This window comes from Gallus gallus, chromosome Z (assembly GCF_016699485.2).
Source record: "Gallus gallus isolate bGalGal1 chromosome Z, bGalGal1.mat.broiler.GRCg7b, whole genome shotgun sequence".
Lineage (NCBI taxonomy): Eukaryota > Metazoa > Chordata > Aves > Galliformes > Phasianidae > Gallus > Gallus gallus.
Genome location: NC_052572.1, coordinates 62,929,405 through 62,951,998, shown reverse-complemented (window position 1 = coordinate 62,951,998; position 22,594 = coordinate 62,929,405). Strand labels below are relative to the sequence as shown.

At 37.9% G+C, this 22,594-nt stretch overlaps 1 protein-coding gene across 2 annotated transcripts in view; it reads right to left on the bottom strand.

The window, feature by feature from the left end:
* EDIL3 (EGF like repeats and discoidin domains 3) overlaps nucleotides 1-22,594 on the bottom strand; it is a 276,166-nt gene that overhangs the window by 195,876 nt on the left and 57,696 nt on the right. For both annotated transcript variants that reach the window (XM_424906.8, XM_004949448.5), the window contains exon 2: nucleotides 2,064-2,192. In XM_424906.8, coding sequence (XP_424906.3) covers nucleotides 2,064-2,192 — 129 coding nt within the window. The remainder of the gene's footprint in view (nucleotides 1-2,063; nucleotides 2,193-22,594) is intronic.

Sequence of the window (22,594 nt, the reverse complement as noted above, 5' to 3'; positions counted from 1 at the left end):
CTTTCGGAGTGACCTACATCATATTCTGCATAAGCACCGCTATTAACACATACTCTACAGTTCTCTATTTGCTTATGTTTATGCTCTGTGTACCTAATTCAGATTTTGTCTGAAGTGTTTGCAGAACTAAGTTATGAATACGTGCTTTTTTTAAAGCCCTGGTAATATGAAGAAGTCAATTACAGTAGCAATTATCACAATACACCAAAACCTCAGATTCTTCCACTACTGGCATCCTCCCCATTATGTGCAGTGCAACTTTCTGCCAACCAAGTGCATGACAAATCCAAAATTTTCCTGCAGTAAACTCATTTCACTGCCATCTTATGGACATTGTGGCATGTACTTGTAGGACAAATTTAGACCTTTCAAGCATTCATAAAGATAGCCAGGGAAAGGATGGGAAATAGGACTCAAAGGCTGTTTCTTGGTGGCTGTATCAAGGGAAAATAAGATATTCTTGAGCAAATCAGTGTTGGGTAATAAACAGCTACTATGTCAATGATATTCAGACAGAGCAAAGTTCAGTGGGTGTCTGACTACTCCAGTAGGTTGGTCATTCTCTCTGACTATTACACTTGCTTCTGGGAAACTTATGTCCAGGGGAACCATATTCCATCCATATTTCACTCTGCCGTAATTAAAACTGCATTGTGAAGACCCAGGAGTCACTTCCAAATCAACTGAAGTGTCACTTTTAGAAAAGATAAACTACTGTGGGATCCTGAACCAAGTCCTGCAAGCCATATCTCAGGAGAGAGAGGGACATACATAGCCCCTAGAAGAGTGTCTTCAGTATATAGCTGTATAGCCATATTTATTAAGAAATGAAAACTGCACAGATTTAGGAATGCTATAGTGTTAGGTAGTTGCTGAGTCTAGCTCTGAGTTTCAAGAATATTTGTTGGATTAAGTGCTCCCAGTTGCTGGTGTTGCCTTTTTGCTCAGGGTTGGTGTCCAACAGGACAGCTGGCAGAAACAAAATGTGTGAGCTCTACTCAGCTGTCACCAACCAAAGTATGTTAGTGTTACCCAGGCTGATAAATTACAAACATTGACATAAGATGTGAAATACTTGAAGGGTTGTCAGCAAAAGAAATGTACAGAGGGCATGCAATGCCTTCACACAAGAAGTAATGCCATAGAGCCTGTACTCTAGCTGCAGCATTATTTTCCTAATAAGAACAATTATGATAGACAATGCCACCTCTTCAGTAAATTTTACCCTTCTATCCTAACTCCCACAACTCAACCAAAGATGTATGTAGAAAATACACCTATATGAACTGCAGTGTCTAATATTTTGCTCTGCTTTGTGGATATTTACAGCTACTTTAGTAAAACATAGGAGCCTGACCAGCTTACAGCTCTTACACTCTTCTGAGAACAACTGAATGGCATAATGAGCTGTCTACCATCTTTTCCCTTGTCCTTTTTTTTTTTTTTCCTTTAAGTTTTCTTAAAATGGATCCCTGAACTGCTGGACATTTTGGAGCTACCATTCATATTTACATTCACTTTTAGTCATAAGCACATCATCATAATACATTTGACTTGCACTCCACGTGCTCATCATTAACTGCAACTTCCACCTAGATAATTGCTTTGAAATTCAGAAAAGCGGCTACTACGTGTTACACCAGTCTCTCCTACATGGTTTCTGTAACTTTACTTCTTTAACTAATTGCTCTTCCCTGACTGAACCTAGACATTAAACTATTAGAAACCCAACTTTAAATGATCATTGACATCAGCGAGAGTGTATACCGAAATCTCTAATTAGAATGCTCTTTGAGAAATGTTGGCCCCTTAAAATTACCATTATGATCTTTTCACTTTTTGAAGTAAAGAACTGAACTTTTCTGTATGAATATGTTTTGCAGATATACCTGTAAGATGCATGTTAACAGCCTATTAGTTACAATATAGTTATATATGACACAGAACAATAACAGTGCAACAACCACAGTACTACACAAAAGGGAGTGGACAAAATCACTGGTCGATTAACTAGAGACTAACAAGGTATTCACACCATTCCATCAGTTAAAGTTTGCACTTACCAACCTCCACAACACTAGAACAGTTGGGATCTGTGAAGCCTTCAGGACACTCGCATGAGTAAAAGTCATCATTCAACCCCGACAGACAGATGCCACCATTTTTGCAGGGATTGGAGTCACACAAGTCCCCTATGGGTTAAAAGAAGAAAAGATTCTCATAAAAAACTGCAGAAGTTATCCACAAGTTCTAAGTATGGTAGACTATGATTCAGAATGGAGAAGACTGGCTTTGGTTATATCACCATCGGTTCCAGATATATGGACTCTTAAATCAGGACACATCAGGCTAAGGCATGCCACAGTACTTCTGCTGAACATAGACCATGGCACTTAGGCCAGCAGTGTGCTTTTACACTGATTTTTTTATCAGTCACTGGAAGATCACCTGTACATAACTTCATGATAGAGTTCACCAGTAGAACGTAAAGCCACTGAAGTATTTTGAGCTACATAATTCTAATGGTAAGGTTACACTCAATTGATGATGTTTAATCTGGAGCTCTACAGTTGGAACTGTGCTTCCAGACAGGTTTTCACTCTACACAGAGACCTATCAACATCACGGCAAAGATCATTCACAGATGTCCAGTGTTCTTCCACAGTCCCTTCCACATCCCAAGCAAGTTTTTGAAGTTCTTTCACAACTCATTTATTCTGATTGCAGAGTCCATCAGTCAGTCACAAACAAAGCTATGCCATGCTATGAACTAGCTATGCTTCAAGATTTCTTTGGACATGACCAGCACAGGCACAGTGGATAGTTTCAGTCTTCCTAAATAAGGCCAAATGAGCAGGTTTTGCTAATCATTGAATTGTTTTTTAATGAAGACAGCTTCCTAATTCAATTAGTATCAAGGTGATCAACAACTGAAAGATGTAAACTCTGGAAGATGTACCACAGGGCAGCTTCATATCCTCAGCACTTGAATGCGTTTTCAATACTACTACTATGTGCAATACATTGTCATATAGTATTTGAAACTGCCTTCATGAGGAAATATAAAGAACAGTGCTTGTCCAACTCTTCCAACTCCTCCAACACCCTGAGACAATCATAGCTTCTTGCAGTTCCTGAAATATGCTCAAACACAGGATTGCATCAGCTGAAAATATTTGAAATACTTGCTTTGTCAGTTTGGGATCTGATCTAATGTTTGTGAGTGAACAGCCTTGTCGATAGCTTCTATTTTCCAGCAACACAGGTACCTAAATGTGATGCATTTTACATTTCCATTCAAGAAGAACAGTAAGAGGTAATTTTGTGTCCAGTCCCCAGTCAGATAATTGGAAGCAATCCCAAACAATGTACTTTGTGCAGCCTCAATTTTGTACTTTTTCTCAGAAATTTAAACACACATTTCGATGATTTTTTTTTTTTACTATCTCACACTTCATCTTGTAAGACAGATTTGTGAGATCTATCGATTCCCATATTTTAATTTTACAATATAACGTGACATAGTATAACATAAGCCATAGGAATACAAACCACGTAGCATAACAGAAGATCTCCAAAAGTGAATTTCCTAACATTTAAATGCATTATGTTAAAATGTAGTAGCACCTGGTACTTCAAATTTTCTAAGTGTAATTATATGGTATATAATTCTGCAAGTAAATCAAAGTTATTGCTGCTCACAAATGCAAATATGTTTGTTTGTTTTTTCTCCATGTAATTTTATTTATTACAAAACTGCATCATTTTACAGGTAACATATTCTTTTCTAGCATTTTGCTATTCGACAATATGCTCAGTATCATTTTTAGAAATACCAGCAATATGTGTATTTGTTTTGTTCTGCAACAGTTTTGCAGATGCACCTTTAAGCAACATCTACAGATGGGGAATTATTAAAATCTAACTAGTACCTTATTTTGTATACTTCTTGAAATTGAAAATCTGCCTTTTGCTATGCAATTGTAGAAAGAAATATACAAAATCCATTTTTATGTCAGCAGTAGTAACATTTTAATATGTTTTGGACTACAGTAATAGTGAGAAGGCCCAAAACATTTCCCACACCTCACTGGCTCACAGACAGAAGATCAATTCCTCATGCAAGAATTTCAGTCTAGGAATCACTTAAGTAATTTAACTGATGTACGAAACTTTCTCTATAAATTCTGCACATCCGTGGAAAAAAAAAAAAACTTAATTTTTTGCTTGATTGTTAGTTTTTTAAATTTCAATCTGTCAACTTTAAATTACCTTCATTACAGAGTGACTTGTCATATGTCCATCTTCTTGGTATTAACACATTTATCTTGAAGACTGTCCAGCTATAGATGACATACCGCTATTTGAAAGGAGTCAACAGCATCTTTCTACATCATATGACTAGATATAACTAGATGTTATTTTCTTCCCTCTCTGAATCTAAACAAGTCAAGATTTCTCAGCCTGAGTGCTCATTTCATTATTTGGTCTGCCACGAATCCTTGTTTTACAATTCACGTGACTTAGGCATTTGGTCATGAAAGAATAATCACTATGAACTGACTGCTCTGAAAACTGTATTCCCTTGGCTTTAATTAAATAAATAAATTAAATAACACCTGGAAGGGAAACACTTGTTATGTTAATCCACATGAATATTCTCATTAAAATGAGAGGGAACGCTTTTATTAATTTTTTCCTGACTTCTTGTTCCCCTGATCTCATTTATGCAACATGAAAAAAGAAAAGGAAAGATAAAAAGATAAACCACTGTATTCATCTGTATGCTTTATATTGACTGACAAACCAAGCAAGTCATTAATTTTCCACTGTAGCTCCAGAATTTGAAATCTCCCACTACAACCACAGCATTTATGCTTAGCTGTGTTGTCTCTATTTCTCTGAAAATTTGTGCGGGATTTTGAAATCTGAAGTGAACTAATCTGACTTACAGTTTAGAGGTAATAAAGCTGATGTTATCCTCTAACAGTCATTTATTTCCATGTTCAGGAAGTAAATGCATTAAGTGCTCTTCTCACCCAGCCATCTTGACCCAAATTCTGTTGTCAGTTACTGGTATGAATTTGTTGTTATCATTAAATTATATCACAGAAATAAAGCAAGTGCAGCACACCTCTGAAGAAAATTGGACTATCAAAAAGTGAGCATAAACAATAACATAAACAGTGAATACAAATAATATTTTTGTAAGAAATCCTGACTTCTGTGAAATTAATTTCTGTCTTTATTCAGAGGTAACCACTATACAAAGAACTCTGAACTCTCTATGCATATTGAATAATTTACAGCAAAATTCTGTTAAGTTTTAATCAGTGTTACACTTAGGTAGTATTATTATTAGTGTTTGTATTTGCTGCTTATGTCTCCTACTTTTCATGTTGTATTTTTTCAGTTGTAGGATCTGGTATCATTAGGTGCATAACCATTATGGTCAACTCAGGACTAACATGTCCTGTCTGTACTCAGAATTCATGGTCACCCAGATATCTAAAAACTTGCAAAGACACTAGAATATCTAATATCCATGCTCACAGGAAAATGCTACATTCAACTTTTCAGTCCAGTTATCAATGACATCAGCTATCAAGGTATTTATATAAGAAAAAAACTTAACTGTTTCTAACCAATTTTACGGTAGGATTACAGATGGCATATGCCTTTGTTTCATGTTATTGTTTTAAATGACCATTTTCTAGAGCGTGGCAAGCTTAATTTATTACTCTTTTATTGTTTTATAGTTAACAAGTAAGTGAGCATGCAACTCCACAGTTTTTGGGAAAAAAAAAATCACTAGAATGTCAGAACATCTGCAAAGACTAACTGTCAAAACAGACAAAGAAAAAAACGCAATAATTTTTTGCAAGCCTGTATCATTCACATAACACTAAATAGGGGAAATACATACTCTGGACAGCAACGATTGAAATAAAACCATCATGACATCAAATATGATGCTTTCAAAGCATCATATGTCTAAGCAAATGCACAGACACAGACACGCACAGACAGCAAGCAGTAATTCTGCGTAAGACTAGACATAAAGTCTCTGCAAACTTGCATACTCAAATTAGTAAAACTCACTTAAAATGTTAGCACTCTTATTTATGACTTAGTGCCAGTGAAATTGTGCATAACAAAATAAATGTCACCTTTGAATCAACAATATTCCCCTCAATTTACATTTTATGCCTCTTGAGAGGCCATTTATGCTGAAATATTGAACACTAATTTGTTATTCTACTCACTTTGATGTACAGGATTTGATTTTAAAGGCTCTGCACTTAAGAAGAAAAGCTTATATGTGTGCACTTTGTTTTAAAAAACTGATTAAAGGATTTGTTACCATTAAAATACTGTGTTGCACATGACACAACCTTTAACACAACAGTACTTTCAGAATTTAACCACACAGTCACTGTAAATGGGAATAAAATAAACTCAAGGGAAGAATTATATCCTTAGAGCAATTCTTACATAACTGTACTTTGAGCTAGTAACTTGCCACAGTGAAAGATAATATGCTGTTTGCATGCAATTCTATAAATTAAATAGATACAATATGCAAAACATTGCTATTTTAAAACAAACAAACAAAAAACAAAAACAAAAACAACATGAAAAGTAAATCACAGCATGCACTATAAAAAATGTTACGAAAAGGGTCCAATAAAGAATACAGGTGTGAAGTAAAAATAATTCGTATTTTTTCTGTGTCTGGCTAAACATGCATGTTCTATTATGCACCAGTTCAAGCATTAAGGTATGTCCCAGTTGTGCATACAAAATTTGTTCTACAAGCATCGTTGCCATTATTTCATCCTAGGGAATCTCTCATACTGCAAAATCTTATGAGGTCAAACTTTTCAGATTTGATGCAAGATGTGTAGAACAGAACTAAGGAAAATAAGTTTGTTTCTCCACAAAACCGGCCCAACTCACAACCACTTTGAATTTACGTCTTTTAGGGTACCCTTCCTTGAAGTTTCATGTTTTATGTGTAGGTGTATAAAACATACAGGTGTATATGTATAGTTCCTCCTTTTTGCATGACATCCTGCATGGATGAGTTAAAATTCAAATTATGTCAGAACACATTGCACTGAGGAGCAAACACATATTTAAGTGATCAGATTATGCATTTTCAGGATTTGGGTTTTTTTTCCTCACATCTTCAACTTTTCAAAAACTTTCTTAATGCAAATAAATCTTGAAGTCATTCATCCATCCTGTTTTTGGAAAACAGTACTGGTTAAGAATAGAATAGCAAAACAGAAAGAATAAAATGAAGGTGCAGATACATACATACTCGAAATTAGTATTTTACTGAAGACCTCTCACTCCTTCTCCAAACTCAGTAAAAACATACAACAAAGCTCAAATAAAGAGTTTAAACAGCCATTCGCTAGTAACAATTAGGCTTGACTGTCTGGTTCTGTCCATGCAGAATAACCCAATTAGTGACATGACTTAACTTGTATTAAATGCCCTCACTGAGGAACCATTCAGTAAATCCACGCCACTCCCTGACATATGTCCACATAACCATTCTTAAGCCACACTCTTTAAACAAAATGCTGAATGTATAACACTTGCTCCTTTCCACAAGCAGGTATTCACTGGTGGAATAACAATTGCAAAGGATTTGACAAACTTTACATTTTCATATAGAGTACTTTTGATCCTGTAAGGCCCCATAAACTGCTATATGAAGCTCTACTGAATAGCGCAATACTTTGTTTGACAGCAAAGGACAACCCGAAAGAAGGAATTCAGCTGCGGTATATAAATAATGCAGCACACCATGATGGTAGCAGTTAGCCCATCAATCCTTGACAAGAACAGAAATTCAGAGTTTATGGATACAATTTTTGTGATATGAAGACTAAAGAAGATGCACTGTGCAAACCAAGAAGTACCATCCACAACCACAGGCACACATTACTTTGTAAAGCACTCTCAGTTGTTTTGCTGTAAAATTACATAGATCAGTCAGTTACCATTACTACTTTCGAATCAATTTGCTATCACAGGTCACTAACGATTGCAAATGAATAAAAGAAAAAAGAATCACATAGTCTGTTCCAGGGACACATCTGTGTTGCTAAAGCTTGGGCACAGCGTCTTGAATCAGGTACGGGAGAAGAATTTGAAACCCTATTCACAAACTCATTAGCCTGAAATGATTATAATTTTCTTCAACTACCTTTTAACACATAGAATGATAACTGTTATGGTTTCTGGCAGAAGTGCTACTGTAAGAAACATCTGCTTGAAAAAAATGAAAAAAATATGTCCCTAAAAAAAACCTCATGGACTCACATCACAGATTTCAGAACTGGAAGAAAAATAGTGAAAAAAGAAGAAAGACAGTGTGTGTTTGGGAACATTTTCTTCTGTAATTTAAGATCACAGCACATTCTGTGAAATAGTGCATATGAAAAAGCATCCTTATTTATTATTTGACATCCTGTACATTAAGTATACCCGTTAATACATTTAGAATGTATTATATATTCAACTAGTGAGATTTACAGAAACTTATACTGAAGTAAGCATAACAATATTGCAGGAGTCCATGGAGATGCAGACACTCATCAAAACAAAAGGCATGACAAAACTGGGAGGTAAACAGTTGCAAAGGTAATGAATGTTAGGAGCTCAGGGTGCTACTCACAGATGTTGTCGGACAGGTACACCACCCTTTACCAGTGTGCTACATAATGGGTGCTACAGAGCTGATGTATTTGCTGACACCACTGACAGGGAGAACTGGACCCTTGTTCTTACCTAAAACAAGAACTATATTTTTATTCAATTTGCTATACTGCTACACAAAATATAGCTTATTTTAAAAGCTCACTCTAAAGAAATAAAATGAATAGCTACTCCCTTTCATGAGAATAGAACTTGTTACTAGGAAGAAATCTCCAGTTGGCACCAAACAATAAACAGCCCAGAAAATAACCAGTCAATAGAATTTTTGTCCAAGGATAGTACAAATGAGCCCAGTTTTGAACCCCAAAAGAGCAACTAAACTTCAGAAGAAGACTGAGAAAGTACGTGCTACCACTAGCACATTCACGTTAAAATCAATTTTCAGAAAAAAAGCTTTAATAGCTTTCTGATTTACAGAATCATCTGTACAGTGTTCAAGTTCAAATCCATTTCCCCACCGCTGAACCACTGTTGAGAAGCAGAACAATAAATCATATTAAAGACACACCTGTGTAGAGATGCAAAATGTGAACATGAGAACAGATGAGCTCTGCAGTTCTTTTAAGGAACCTGTAAACTGCTACTCAGATTCAATAGTGAGGCAGCTCATTTGTTTTTCCTAACATAAAAAGAGAACTTAGTAACTTGAATCTCTTATTATTTGAAAGAGAAGTTAAAAGTTTCTAGATATCTGTAGCTCAGGTGCTTCTATTCTGCCTGCTTTCTATGCTGATTTGATTATGATGCAGGTAGAAGGTTCAGCTAACTTCCTAACTACAATATTCACATCGATTGTTTGCATAGTTTCAGAAAACAGATAACTGGGTATCACAGAATGAGAGAATCACAGAATGATAGAGTTTGGAAGGGACCTCTGGGGAACATCTAGTCCAACCTCCTGCTAAGGCAGGTTCCCTACAGTAGGTTATGCAGGAAAGTATTCAAGCGGCTTTTGAATATCTTCAGAGGAGACTCCAGCAGAGTCTTCATGCAGCTTGTCTCAGTGCTCTATCACCCTCACAGTGAAGAAATTTTTCCTCACGTGTCCGCAACCTCCTGTGTTCCATTCTGTGACCATTGCCCCTTGTCCTGTCACTGGGCACCGCTGGAAAGAGTCTGGACCCACTCACTTGACTCCCACCCTTTATATATTTATAATCACTTGTATTTACAACCATTGATAAGATCCCCCCTCAGTCTTCTCTAAGCTGAATAGTCCCAGGTCTCGCAGCCATTTCTCATAATGGAGATGCACCAGGCCACTCATCATCTTTTAGGTCCTCTGCTGGTCTCTAGTTAGTTCACGGTCTTTCTTTAACTGAGGAGCCCAGAGCTGGACTAAGTTTGCCAGATGTGGCCTCACTGGGGCAGAGTGAAGGGGGAATCACCTCCCTCAACCTATTGGCCACAGCCTTTTTTTAATGCATTTCGTGACACCTCATGCCTCCCTGCCACAAGGCTGCACTGCTAGTATGTGGTCAATCTGTAGTCTACCAGGACACCCAAATCCTTGTCCACAGAGCTCCTTTCCAGCAGGCCAGTCCCTAACTTGATGCATGAAATTGTTACTCCCCAGGTGTAGGACTCTACACTCACCCTTGTTGAACCCCATTAAAGAAGTTCAACCTTCCATCTCAATTCTCCAGCCTGGCCAAGTCTTGCTGAATGGCAGCACAGCCTTCCAGAATGTCAACCATTGTCCCAGCTTTAAATGATCTGCAAATTTGCTGAGGCTACCTTCAATCCCTTCATTCAGATCACTGATGAAGATGGTAAATAAGACTGGACCCAGCACAGACCCTGGGGAACACAGCTTGTACAGGTCTCCAACTAGACTCCGTGCTGCTGGATCACAACATTCTGTACTCTTAGCAGTCAGCCAGCTCTAAGTCCACCCCACTCATCTATCCCACACTGCCTAAGCATACCTACAGGGACGTTATGGGAAACAGTGTCAAAAGCCTTGCTGAAATTAAGGTACATAAGATTCACTGCTCTCCCCTCATCTATTTAGCCAGTTATGACATTGTGGAAGGCTAACAGGTTGGTCAAGCATTATTTTTCCCTTGGTGAATCCATGTTGACCACTTCTCTTCCATTTACTTAGAAATGAAATCCATAATAGGTAGTCCCATCACCTTTCCATGGACAGAAGTCAGGCTGACTGGCATATCTTTCCTAAAAAATATAGCAAGGAAAATAGCAGTATCACTAACTCCAAATATCCAGATCTGAATTATATGCAAAAATTTACAGAACATAAATCTCAGAATTAAAAAAAAAAATCATAATTTTATCACAGGTCTCATGGGAGGTGGTTACTTCTTCTTCTGAAAGCCTCACGGATCAACAGATTGTACGTACACACTATAAGGAAACAGTGCCTGTAGGTTGTATCTGTGAATTGGGACTGCAAAATACTTCTGTGAAGTAGTCCTAAATATTTCTTTAAATTTTAGTTTTTCTTGTCTAGAAATCTGGGGAAATGCACCAGCTGATTTTCTAAAATCTGGGATGGCATTATGACAACAAAACCAGATTTTTATAATCAGAGAATTTTCATTAAAATACCACTGTAGGACTTTGCTGAAGCATTAATCCTGGGTGAAGATAAAGAGCTGTCTTAAGCTTTGGATTTAGTCTAGTAGTACAATACTGAAAAAGTGTGTCCCTACTTTCAGGGTTAGAATGCAGTCCTCAAGTAATGCCTTCAGGGATTAATTTCTATCATAATAAATCCCCTTCTGCCTTAAAAAAATATAATCTCTTCCCTTTCTAAAGGTCTACAGCATGAGCTACTTTATTCATTTGAATGTGAAAGAGCAGTAGGTTACTGTACTTCAGCCTGCAGTGCTACAGGCTTTTCAAGCATCTGAAAGCTGACAATATGAAATACAAGCAGAAATAGAAAACAGCTTAAAAAGTAAATTCTTCTCTGTTTTTGAGGTTACAGAGAGTTCATTTCTATGTCAAGTGTGTCTTCGGGGGGGGAAAAAATGCACTTTTCCTGTCATTCAAATCATTATTAGTAAGAAATGGATCAAAAGTGATTAAAAAGGAGCGTGGTTATATAATGTACTTCTGAATATTTCTGCAACTTGTGGAAAAGATTTTGTGCATCCACTGCAATGAGGATTTGGGGAATGCCACCACACACAGAGAGACTGCTTCACTGGAGGAAAAGAAATGTGTTCCTCTATGCTGGCTGACCAATGCCATCAGTTTCAGATCAAATCCAGCCTCTGCTGACAGGTATGACACTTCCCTATGCAAGCAGGGAAGTAGGTGAATGCCTTTAATACATATACCCAGACCCCTACCAATACAACCTTTCACAATGTAGTTTTGCAAAAAGCTGGCCAAAAAAACACAGTACCCTCACATACATGTACTGGCCTTATGAGGCAAGGATTTTGTACTGGGAGTGCTTCAGGGTTGTTCTGTGTGAGCAGAGCCCAGCAGTGCCCCATGTGTGAGCAGAGCAGCTACAGCTGCTCCAACAGGGACCTGCCATTGCCAGAGCTAAGCCGTGAGTGATGCTGAGTGTTATCTGGGAGAGCAGAGTTAAGGGAGGAAACACTGCTGTGTGACAACAGCTGGGGGAGAGGGGTGAGCAATGGAAGAGAAGTGGCCCTGCAGGTGCCAAGGGCAGTGCAGGAGGAGGGCAGGAGGTGCTCCAGGCGCAGAGCAGCAGCTCCCTGCAGCCCAGGAGAGGCCCATGGAGGAGCAGGTTGTCCCTTACAGATCTCCAAGTGCAGCCACAGGGGAGTCTCCAGTGCAGCAGTGGATGAGGCCTGGAGGAGGTACAGCCCATGGATATCCCCAAAGCAGCATCCCAGGCCTGAGGAGAGCAGCCTGTGGTGCAGCAGGAAGGCTGGGGGAGCTGCTGCCTGTGGGGACCATGCAGTGGCCTGAAGTGGCAGGGGCAGAGTGGCCATGAAGAGGCAGCACAACCAAAGCATGGTGGATTGACCTCATTTCCCTGAACTGCTGAGGGTGACTAGGTAGAAGGGGGTGTGTTTTTAGTTTGTTTTTAGTTCTCACCGCTCCAGTCTGTTGGCAATAAATTACATTAATCTACCTATGCTAAGTCTGGTTTGCTTGAGACAGTATTTTGTGAGCAATCTCCCTCTCCTTAACTCAATCCTTGAGCCCTTTTTTATGACACATTCTCCTCTTGGTCCTTTGAGGAGGGGAGTGAGGAAGTACTGTGGTGAAGTTTAGCTGATCATCAGTGTGAAACCACCAAAGCACTAATCTGATTTCAGCTGTCAGTCATAACATGTTGACAGACTTACCCTCCCGTCATCAGCATGTTAACCAACCAACCAAGTGATCGATGGTTATGAGAAGGGAGAGAATAGGAGCTTAAGCTGAGACATTCTATACGAAGAACTTAGGTCAAAGTCTTTCTCTCTGCATTAAGTTGTGTTTTACTCAATCAAAACTTTCAGAAACATAGCAAATTATAATATGAATATATTATCATTTCCAGTTACTTGTCCTTTGCTTTCAAAGCTGATCAGGAATTATGAGCAGTATTTCTCAGCTAGTATACTACTCCTATTTCATGCTTGCTTTGCAGATCTCCATATACAGCTGTAGTATTTCCTGGCAAAAGGACTTTTTGCAAAAGAACAAACCACACCAAACTAAAACATACTTGACTTGCTGAATGATCACTTTTAGACTGTTAAAATCTTTCTGATTTTTTTCCACTTTTTACATCTCAGTTTTACCTTTCATTTATCTTCTTTTTGCCCCACCATCTCCTTGGTTCATTATTTAAAACTAGCAGAGTATGTTTGAATGTATATCTACACACACATACACTTAGATGCATGATTACACGTGCACTATATTTACGGAAATAAGAATGTTTTCTTTTCCCTTTGTTTGCTCTATATTTGAAAAAATTAAGGCACTGGTTGCTAGGCAATTAGTAGTCTCAGCAATGGCAAATTTATCTTTTCTTATCCAACATAAATCCAATTTTGAAAGCTGAGCAATTAAAAAGTCATCATTAACTAAACTCATTACATTCACTATATCCTTCTGTCTTCACTAGAATGGTATAACATAAAACACCATGAATTCTAAACATATTCTTACTACTGTTTGGAAAGGATTCACCATCTATTAACTATCTCTAGTTACTTCTATCTCTTTAAACACACTCTTCAATAGTTTATTTGGTCACATTTTAAAGTGCCAACAGTATTGGAGAAATGGGTGGCACTTAATATCCGAAGTTAGGTAGCTAGCTAAAATGTATAACATGCAAAACATATCACACACCTTTCAAAATTTTGAAAAATCCTTTAAGTACCAGCTGCATCACATGAAAGCCCTTAAATATATGTCTCATATACACAAAATATATTCATTTATATTAAAACATAAACATTCATCTCCATCAGAAGTTTAAAGACATGTAAGAAAAATGCAGGAATATTCTTTTTTCAAATAATACTCCAAAACTGCAATACGTATTTGAAAACAGGCCACCTCGAGCAGCTGGCATTGGCTATGTCTGAATTATAAAACTGCTGGGCAAAGCACGAGTGGATCAGTATTTCAAAGTTTTCAGTGCTCAGGCTTCTGCATCTACATTATATGAAGCCTGTGGATTTTGTTACAGATTTAGTACCCCAAAACCGAGTCATTGGATCGGATCCTTGAATACGTAGAGGTCTTAAGGGGTATTTGGTATCCATTAGAGCAGAGCATGTAGTCTGAAGTCCTCAGAAATTAATGTAGCTCACACATACCAGAACCATTTTGCAGAGTGAGTTGCAGAGTACTTGGAAAGCAAGTACTGGATTTGGAGGCAATCATATGATTCACTTCCAGTGCTCTCTGGCATGCTTGAAAACTACTTTAATAGAAATGCAGGCACAGAACACACTTCCCCACTGAAGTTTTTCTCCAGCAAGCTCATCTCTTGTACACTACTAAAGAGATGAAACCAAAATATTTGCAAGTTTCCATTGTTAAAACTGCCTGATCTTACTTCATTCACTTCATGCATTTTTACTGGCTACAGATATGTTTAAATCCATCTCTATAACAGTTCTGTCACACAAAATAGAAATGTCACCAGCAGAGATACAACAGTATTGCTGGTTTTCATCATTTTCTTTCAGACTCTGTAAGACAGTGATGCTACTGAACACATTCAGAATAATAATTAGGCAATGAAGATATGTGCCCCTCCTGTGAAAAATATGAAATAACAATGGCATTAGAACTGTCAGCTACAATAAAGAAGCAATTTTGTTTATTTCAGATGATGCAGCTAGCAGTAACATTAGAGCTCTGTGGATGAATGATGCACACTCCTTCAATAATTTTTGCAAAGAATCTCTGGAAAGATGTGCATATATATTGTTTAAATTATTTGGGTAGACTACCCAGAAACAAAATTTGAAATCCTGCACACATAAAGACTCAGGTATAGATTGTACTGTATACCATTAATGAAAATATTCTTCTGGCACTAGTTGTCTGTAAGTACTATATAAAATTCCACTAACCAACATATCATAGAATTCCAAAATGGCTTGGGACAGAAGAGACCTTTAAGCTCACCCAGCTCCAACACCCTGTCATGGGCAAGTTGCCCCCACCATCTCAGGCTGCCCAGGACCCCATCCAGCCTGGCCTTGAGTGCCTCCAGGGACAGGACACCCACAACTGCTCTGGGCAGCTGTGCCACCACCTCACCACTCTCTGAGGAAATAATTTATTCCTAACATCTACCTTAAATCTCCCCTTTTTCCATTTAATACAATTCCCCTTTGTTCTGAAACAAGCAAACCATGTAAAAAATTGGTCTCTCTCCTGTTTATAAGCTCCTTTCAAGCATTGGAATGCTGCAATGAAATCTCCCTGGAACATTCTCTTCTTCACGCTGAACAAGCCCAGTTAACTCAGCATGCCTTCACAACAGAGGTGCTCCAGTCCTCTGAGCATCTTCAGGTCCTCCTCTGGACATGCTGCAAGAGCTCCACACCCTTCTTGAGCTGGGTCCAGCAGGCCTGAATGCAGTACGCCAGATGAGGCCTCACAAAGGCAGAGTAGAGGGGAACAATAACCTCTCTCTCCCTACTGGCCACCTCTCTTTTGATGCAGATCACATTCTAATAGATATCTATTTGGTACATTTTAACTAAATGCCTGAGGTAAGAACTGAGTTTTCATCTTATTCCACGCAGAATAATTTGATGCGAAGACAGCCATAACCTTATTTGGCCAAGTGTATACACCAGACTATGTAAAATTATTTGATAGCACATACATCTGTTTTGCCTTTACTTGTGCTGCACATTGTTGATGTTACGCAGCCACTTGGCCTCTCTGCTCCACAGCTTTCCCTGATGACACAGCATAGATGACCACCCAAGCATTAATTGGTAAACAAAACCTAAATGAACTGGGGTTGCAGCTTGAGAGTACTTGCTGCTTGTTGACCACTACAGAGTAAAATACGAATATGCAGAACTGGGCAAAAGGAAAAGAAAAAAGCTAGAAATTAAGTCTAGCTGAGAACAGCATAGGTGAAGGACATTCACAAATTTAGTGGCTGAGAATATGATGCTTCTAGTATAGTAAGTTCTAAGAGGAACCTTAACTATTAAGCTAAATAACTGTGCTGTTGCAACAGGATTCTGAACACAGATAGATGTTTCTGTAACAATGTGTTTCTGGTTTGTCATCCCAGGACAATCAAATTTTCTCATCTAGGGAACTGAAGCACACTACAATTGCTTGAACACTCAAGACCAAGTCATTGACCCACCCTTCAACATCTCTGATAAATTGGAGGCTCAAAAGCACGTCTTAAGTGATGCTGAAAATAAAGCTGGTCTCTTATTCTGGTTTCAGCTAGTATCAAACATAAAAGGCATGCTCTGTGTAACCGGCCTGATATTTTGGTTAATCCACAGGTAATATGAGCATGGCTAATGCATACAGGATGTCCCCTATGTATTGCTTGAGTTGCAACTGCTGTTCTTCAGCATTTAATGCCTGAGTCCGCATGCATAACATGCATTTTTAAAAATGCAGGACCAGGTAGATGGTAAATAAAAAAAGGAAATATATGAAAAATATGATAATACTGAATATTATGAATATGTAAACACTGAATAATTATAGTCCATAATAAAGAAATTAATGCCTCTTAATTAGTATGTAGAGGAGAAAAGGGAGGAAGGTTATTACAGTTTTTAGGTTAATTTAGAGTAATAAATAAACCTTTGTCGTTGTATATCAGTGCCTCCTGACAGTTTTCCACTTTCCTGAATCCCAACAGATCTACACACAGAATGCCAGAAAAGATGACTGTAGAGTTTTTGTTGAGTAAGAACAGTGTTCCGACATAGATTTGTATGATGCTAGAACCATACTAATATAATACTCATATTATATCCACATTCATGTATAAAGTACATAAATGTATGGACGGGGAGAACTAATATAGTTATTACTAATATAGCTATTATTATGGTATTCTAGGAATACCAGTATTTCTGAATGGCGTTATCTGAAAAGAGCTCTGAGGGATGTGGTCATGAGCAGTCACAAATATGTAATCTATCCCTGTATTTAATAATTGTTCAGCTCTCAATATTTATACCAATTATTGCTGCTGAATGTGTATGGTGAATTTTATTGAATTTGTTTCTTAAAAAAAAAAAAAAAAGATTTCTCTGAAAATGAAAAATGATTTTGAAAGAAAATACAGTACTTTGTTGTGACACATTATAAGATAATGCTTCCAATACTGATAACAAGAAGATTTCCTAATTTGAAGTACGGCACATCTACAGAGGCCTTCATTTTCAACCAATCCACAGTTGCTGACACAGAAGTGTTTTGTGGAATACCCACTTCTTAACAAGAACAGCTGCCCTTTCTCACGTCATCACTGCTCTTTCTGAAAACACTTTCAACTTATCATAATTTCTTCTGCCAGGAGACCTACAGAAACTGAGCAAATACCTACGATGATACTTCAAGTCAGTGTTGCTGATGTGCACTGACTGTTCAGTGGGGAATGATCACCACTGTTCTCCTATTTCCTTCTGCCCATGTACAACAACAAACTTCCAAATGTCAAACATTTTCATGGAGTTAACTTCAGTTGGGTTTTTTCCTCCTTTCTTTCCTCAAAAATAAAATTCAGATCACTTCCTCCTGTAGTCCCATGCCCCGGCTTACAAATGTTATTTTTTTTTTATCTTTTGCTGTTATCATCCAGTAATTTATTCACACAAAAAAAGAACACAGTACTTATGGCACAAGCAGGTGATTAGAGAAGCCTCATTATTCACTGACAGGAAATACAAAAGAGTTATTGCAGGTACATAAGTAGACTGCTACTGCCTGATCCTGACAAACAAATGGACTACGATAAAAAAGACAGATAATGCAGTATAGGAGTGAAGTCTGAGATTCAATGTATTTCTTCTCAAAAGAAGCATTAACAGTAACTTGGAGGCTCGTTAGGGAGTTCATTTATTTCTTCTTGCATTTGTGGTTCTCATTAAAGGAGTCACCCATTTTGTGTGTGTGTGTGTGTATGATAGTTGTGTTTATTCCATAAAGTTAGTTTATTCCATAAAGACAGTTGTGTTTATTCCTCAAAAAATTCCATCGGAATTTTTAATGTCTTTTTTCTCCTCTGAGCACAAACTTAGATTTATTTTGTCAAACATACAAACAAACAAACAAAAAAACCCTGCTTTTGATCTCCCCTGTTCTCAAATGCAAGTTATTGTTAAGAGAATCATAGAGTTTATTTTTATTGCTGTAGAATCATAGCACCATAGGATGGCTTAGATTGGAAAGTACCTCAAAGATCACCCAGTCCCAATCCACCACCATGGGCAGGTTGCCCCCCACCAGCTCAGGCTGCCTAGGGTCCTGTCCAATCTAGCCTAGAGAGCTTTCAGGGATGGGGCACCCACAGCTTCCCTGGGCAGCCTGTGCAAGGTTCTCAGTGCTCTCTGCGTTAAGAATTTCTTCCTGACATCTAACCTAGCTCTTCCCTGTTTTAGTTTAAAAACATGATTAGTTTAAAACTGTACTGCTTTGTCCATGTCTGTATTACCAAAGGGAGGATTTCACAGATCAGCATCACCATGGGCTAACTACTGCCATTGCTTTGCTTTGATCTTGACCTCAAATTAATGTCCTCAAAATGCTTCCTACAAAGCAGGCACAGACAACCACCTACCATGAAGTGATGACATCTGCAGTCAGACTTCACTACATGGGAAGGACACAATAACCCCTGAATCACATTTCTTCCCCATCTGAGCACTGAACAGAGCTGCTTTGGGCAGGGCCCACAGCTGGGAGGCAAGCAGGGCCATTATGCTGCCTCACTGCCAGCACAAATCAGCAGTATGCAACACACAGCCTTGGGGAACATCTGGAAGGATAAAAGCATTATTTGCATAATACTTGGTGCTCCTGCAGGTTTAAGGCCTAATAAATCTCCTGGGGAAGTTAAAAGCAGAACTCTTACCCACTTCCACAAAGCCGGATCAGGATACTGGATCCTTACATCAGGAGCAGTTATACAACATCTTCTAACAAGATCAGCAAAATCGAATTTAAATCCAAACGCAACTTGCATAAATCTTGTGTGAGTTCAAAGTATCACATCTCCACTGATGTAACAGTGTTATTTCTGTTCCATATAAGCACGTCAATATAAGCAGTACTTGAGTCACTTTCCCCATTGCTTAATTATACTGTATCACCAAAATTATTTTAAACACAATTTATTTGTTTTTATTTTCTCATCATATGACTTCTGTCCCTTCCTCCAATTTCCCATCTCATTTATTTTTTAATCTAGCGATGTTTTAACTATGTTTTCTGTTTCTCATAAGTTTCTTATTAGTTCTTTCTTTTTTAGCCCAATTTATTTTTATTTGAAATTCATTCATTTGGCAGTTAGTGTTTGCTTTTCGATTTGTGTACAACCTTTTATGATTTTTCCACTTGTTACTTATCTGCAACAATTTTGTTGCTAAGTAGCTTGAAGCTATTATTTTCAAACTTCTAAGCCCTTTAGCATGTTCTAGTCACGTATCAGTGTTGTCTCAATATTAGTATTGACTGTTGGGTTATTAAGACAGAAATTGCTGAAATGCCTTCTGCTAGGCCTGCTTAAATCAAACATGCAAGATACATGTAAGGCAATTTGAGAAATCAGTTAAGTATACTAATCCCCTATTCACGAAGGCTCACACACTACATTGCACAAAGGTATTTGCTTCTGTTTCCCGCTATGTTATTCGAAAGTGAAGTGATTTAGATTATGACAGATGCATCCAACGCATCAGAATATTGCACGTAGTTCAAGACAAATCATTTCAAACTAAGCTCCTGCATGATTTCAGCGTTTTGCAACCTGTTTTTTCTTTACACGTTCTCCCTGGTAGGAGAGTGACAGGAAGACAATACATGATGAGTGTCCTTGCAACAGCCGAGCTATTATCTTTTGTAGAGATTGCCCAACAACACTGTCTGAAAACCTTATCTATTAAAAGCAATTTACAAAACATCACAATGGAAACCATTGCAAACATCTATAGATCAAAGACAGATCTATTACTGCACTGCAGTAAAATATTTTCTTTTCTTCAAGCATGCCCTAACTAAGTAAAAGTAAGCATGAACTGAATTTGATGAGAATCTTTGTCAGAAGTGCAATAAAGACATCAAGTCTTCCAAACTCAGGCAAAACATACTGTCACATAAATTAGAATAAAAATGATGATCAGAAAGTAGTTAAAAACAGACAAAACACAGAAGCATAGTATTTGAGTGCTGGAGACTTCGTTTTCAAAAACACTGGCCGAAAATCACAGTTATAAGCATTTTCTAAAGATACTCATCTACCCAGCTGCATAAAAATTAAGTTTCATGAATTTATACTTCCTGGGGTATTTTGTTCTCCACATTTAAATAAGGCAGTTATCAGTACCACCATAATCATCTACATCATTATAAATCCATCAGATACAAAGTACTAAAGATACTGCCTGCTAGATCATGTTCAAAGCTTATTGATAAGCTTTTTGTAAGAAATGTTCTCCTTACTAAATAGAAGTTTCACAAAACTCAGCAAAACACAAGCGTGGAACTAACACACATCTTTGTCTATGGTCAGCTTAAGGAAAACAAGTAAACAAACATAAGAAAAAACTCCTACAATGTATGAGGTCTATAAATCTCTTTACCCCACAGGTAACTCATTCAACTTGACTGCTACCAAGTCTTTAAATCCAACTGACTCAACTGAAAGAAATGCCTTGGACAGGGTCAAGAATTATCAGTAAAGACTGTTGTGTGATTGTGTCTGGCTCTGTGCAGCAGAACTGTGCTACAAACACAGAATTTGGAGATGTCAAAAATCACCCTTCCTCTGATGAGAAATACGTAAACAGACAAACACGGAAAATTGAGAACTTTCTTTGCTCCAGTGCTCCAGATACACACAGAACAAATCATCAAAAGGTGATAAGGGAAGAGGCAGTTACAAGGGAGCAGATCCCACCTCTATTTCCAATTCTTACTGCAGCCCTGTGATGAAGGGAGCAGCAACTAACTCCCTACATCCATCTTCTAGAGGTAAATTAAGCACTTTTGCTATGCTATCCAGGCTATAAGTAATGAAAGACATAGATTTTCATAAGATTAAATTGTGATTCTTCTCTTAAAATAAATTTGGAAAGTTCCTGTATGCGTTCACTTAGGCTATGGCTTCTTTCATTGTTTCTTTTTTTTTTTTTTTTTTTTTTTTTTTTGCCTGCCCTACGCTGTTATCCTGCACATCTGGGTTTCAAACAAATGAATTCTCTAAGTACAAGTCAGTCATCTATTCAATGACAGGCTACAGCTGAGTAGTGTCTGCTCTAGGAAGACCTCTGACCAAGCTCAGCCTTCGCAATAGGTTTACAGGCCTTAGCAGCAGCTTACTGGTTTTGACCCCTAAATGGCACAAACATTTGGACCACCTGAAGACTAACCTCCAAACCAGGGCAAGCAGTCAAAACATTCCCTGGTGTGTTGAAAGCTTTGAAAGCTCACTAACCACAGGGAGTAACAGTTCTACACAGACTACAAATCATCCTAAGACTGTACAGCACCTTCATAAAACATTCTTAAATGTTAGCTTCCATTTCTAGGTCTTCTGAATGGAAAGCATTACGATAATCCTAACATTTGAAAGACTTACCTGACTTCAAATGTAATCAGTTCCACAGACATCAAAGGGGCTCTTCAAAGACCCAACAGCCTCCTTGTACAGAGCAGCTTGCAAGATTCATGCTTCAGGGCTTGAGTACTGAACTAAAACCATGATTATAGGTACTCCTAAACTAAACTGCTGTTCAAGACAGGTGACTATTTATATTTTTGAAATTCCAAATTCTTCAGTAATTTAGTATTTGCTGGCATTTTGGTATGTAAGCCACTAAGTGTCTTCCCCAATTGTTTGGGCATAGAAGAGTGCAAATTTTAGAACAAACTACATCCCTGCATCTCCCCATTGTTAGCTTTAAAAACCAAACTGTCAGGATCTGTAAAGATTCACATTCAGCACCTAAGTGTCTAGTCCATTTTGCTCCTTTTAAGCTGGACTGCATTCTGAAGTCCAGTTTACAGAATAAAAGCAGTGCAACAATAACCTACTGGTAAACAGCATTATACAAGATAAATACGTAGATACACAGATTAATTATTCAAAGCATCTCTGGATTTAGAACGTGTCTCTCTGCTTCTGTCTGAAGCTGCTCACAGACAATGCGTCTGTTTCCTTATTCTTCTGTATCTT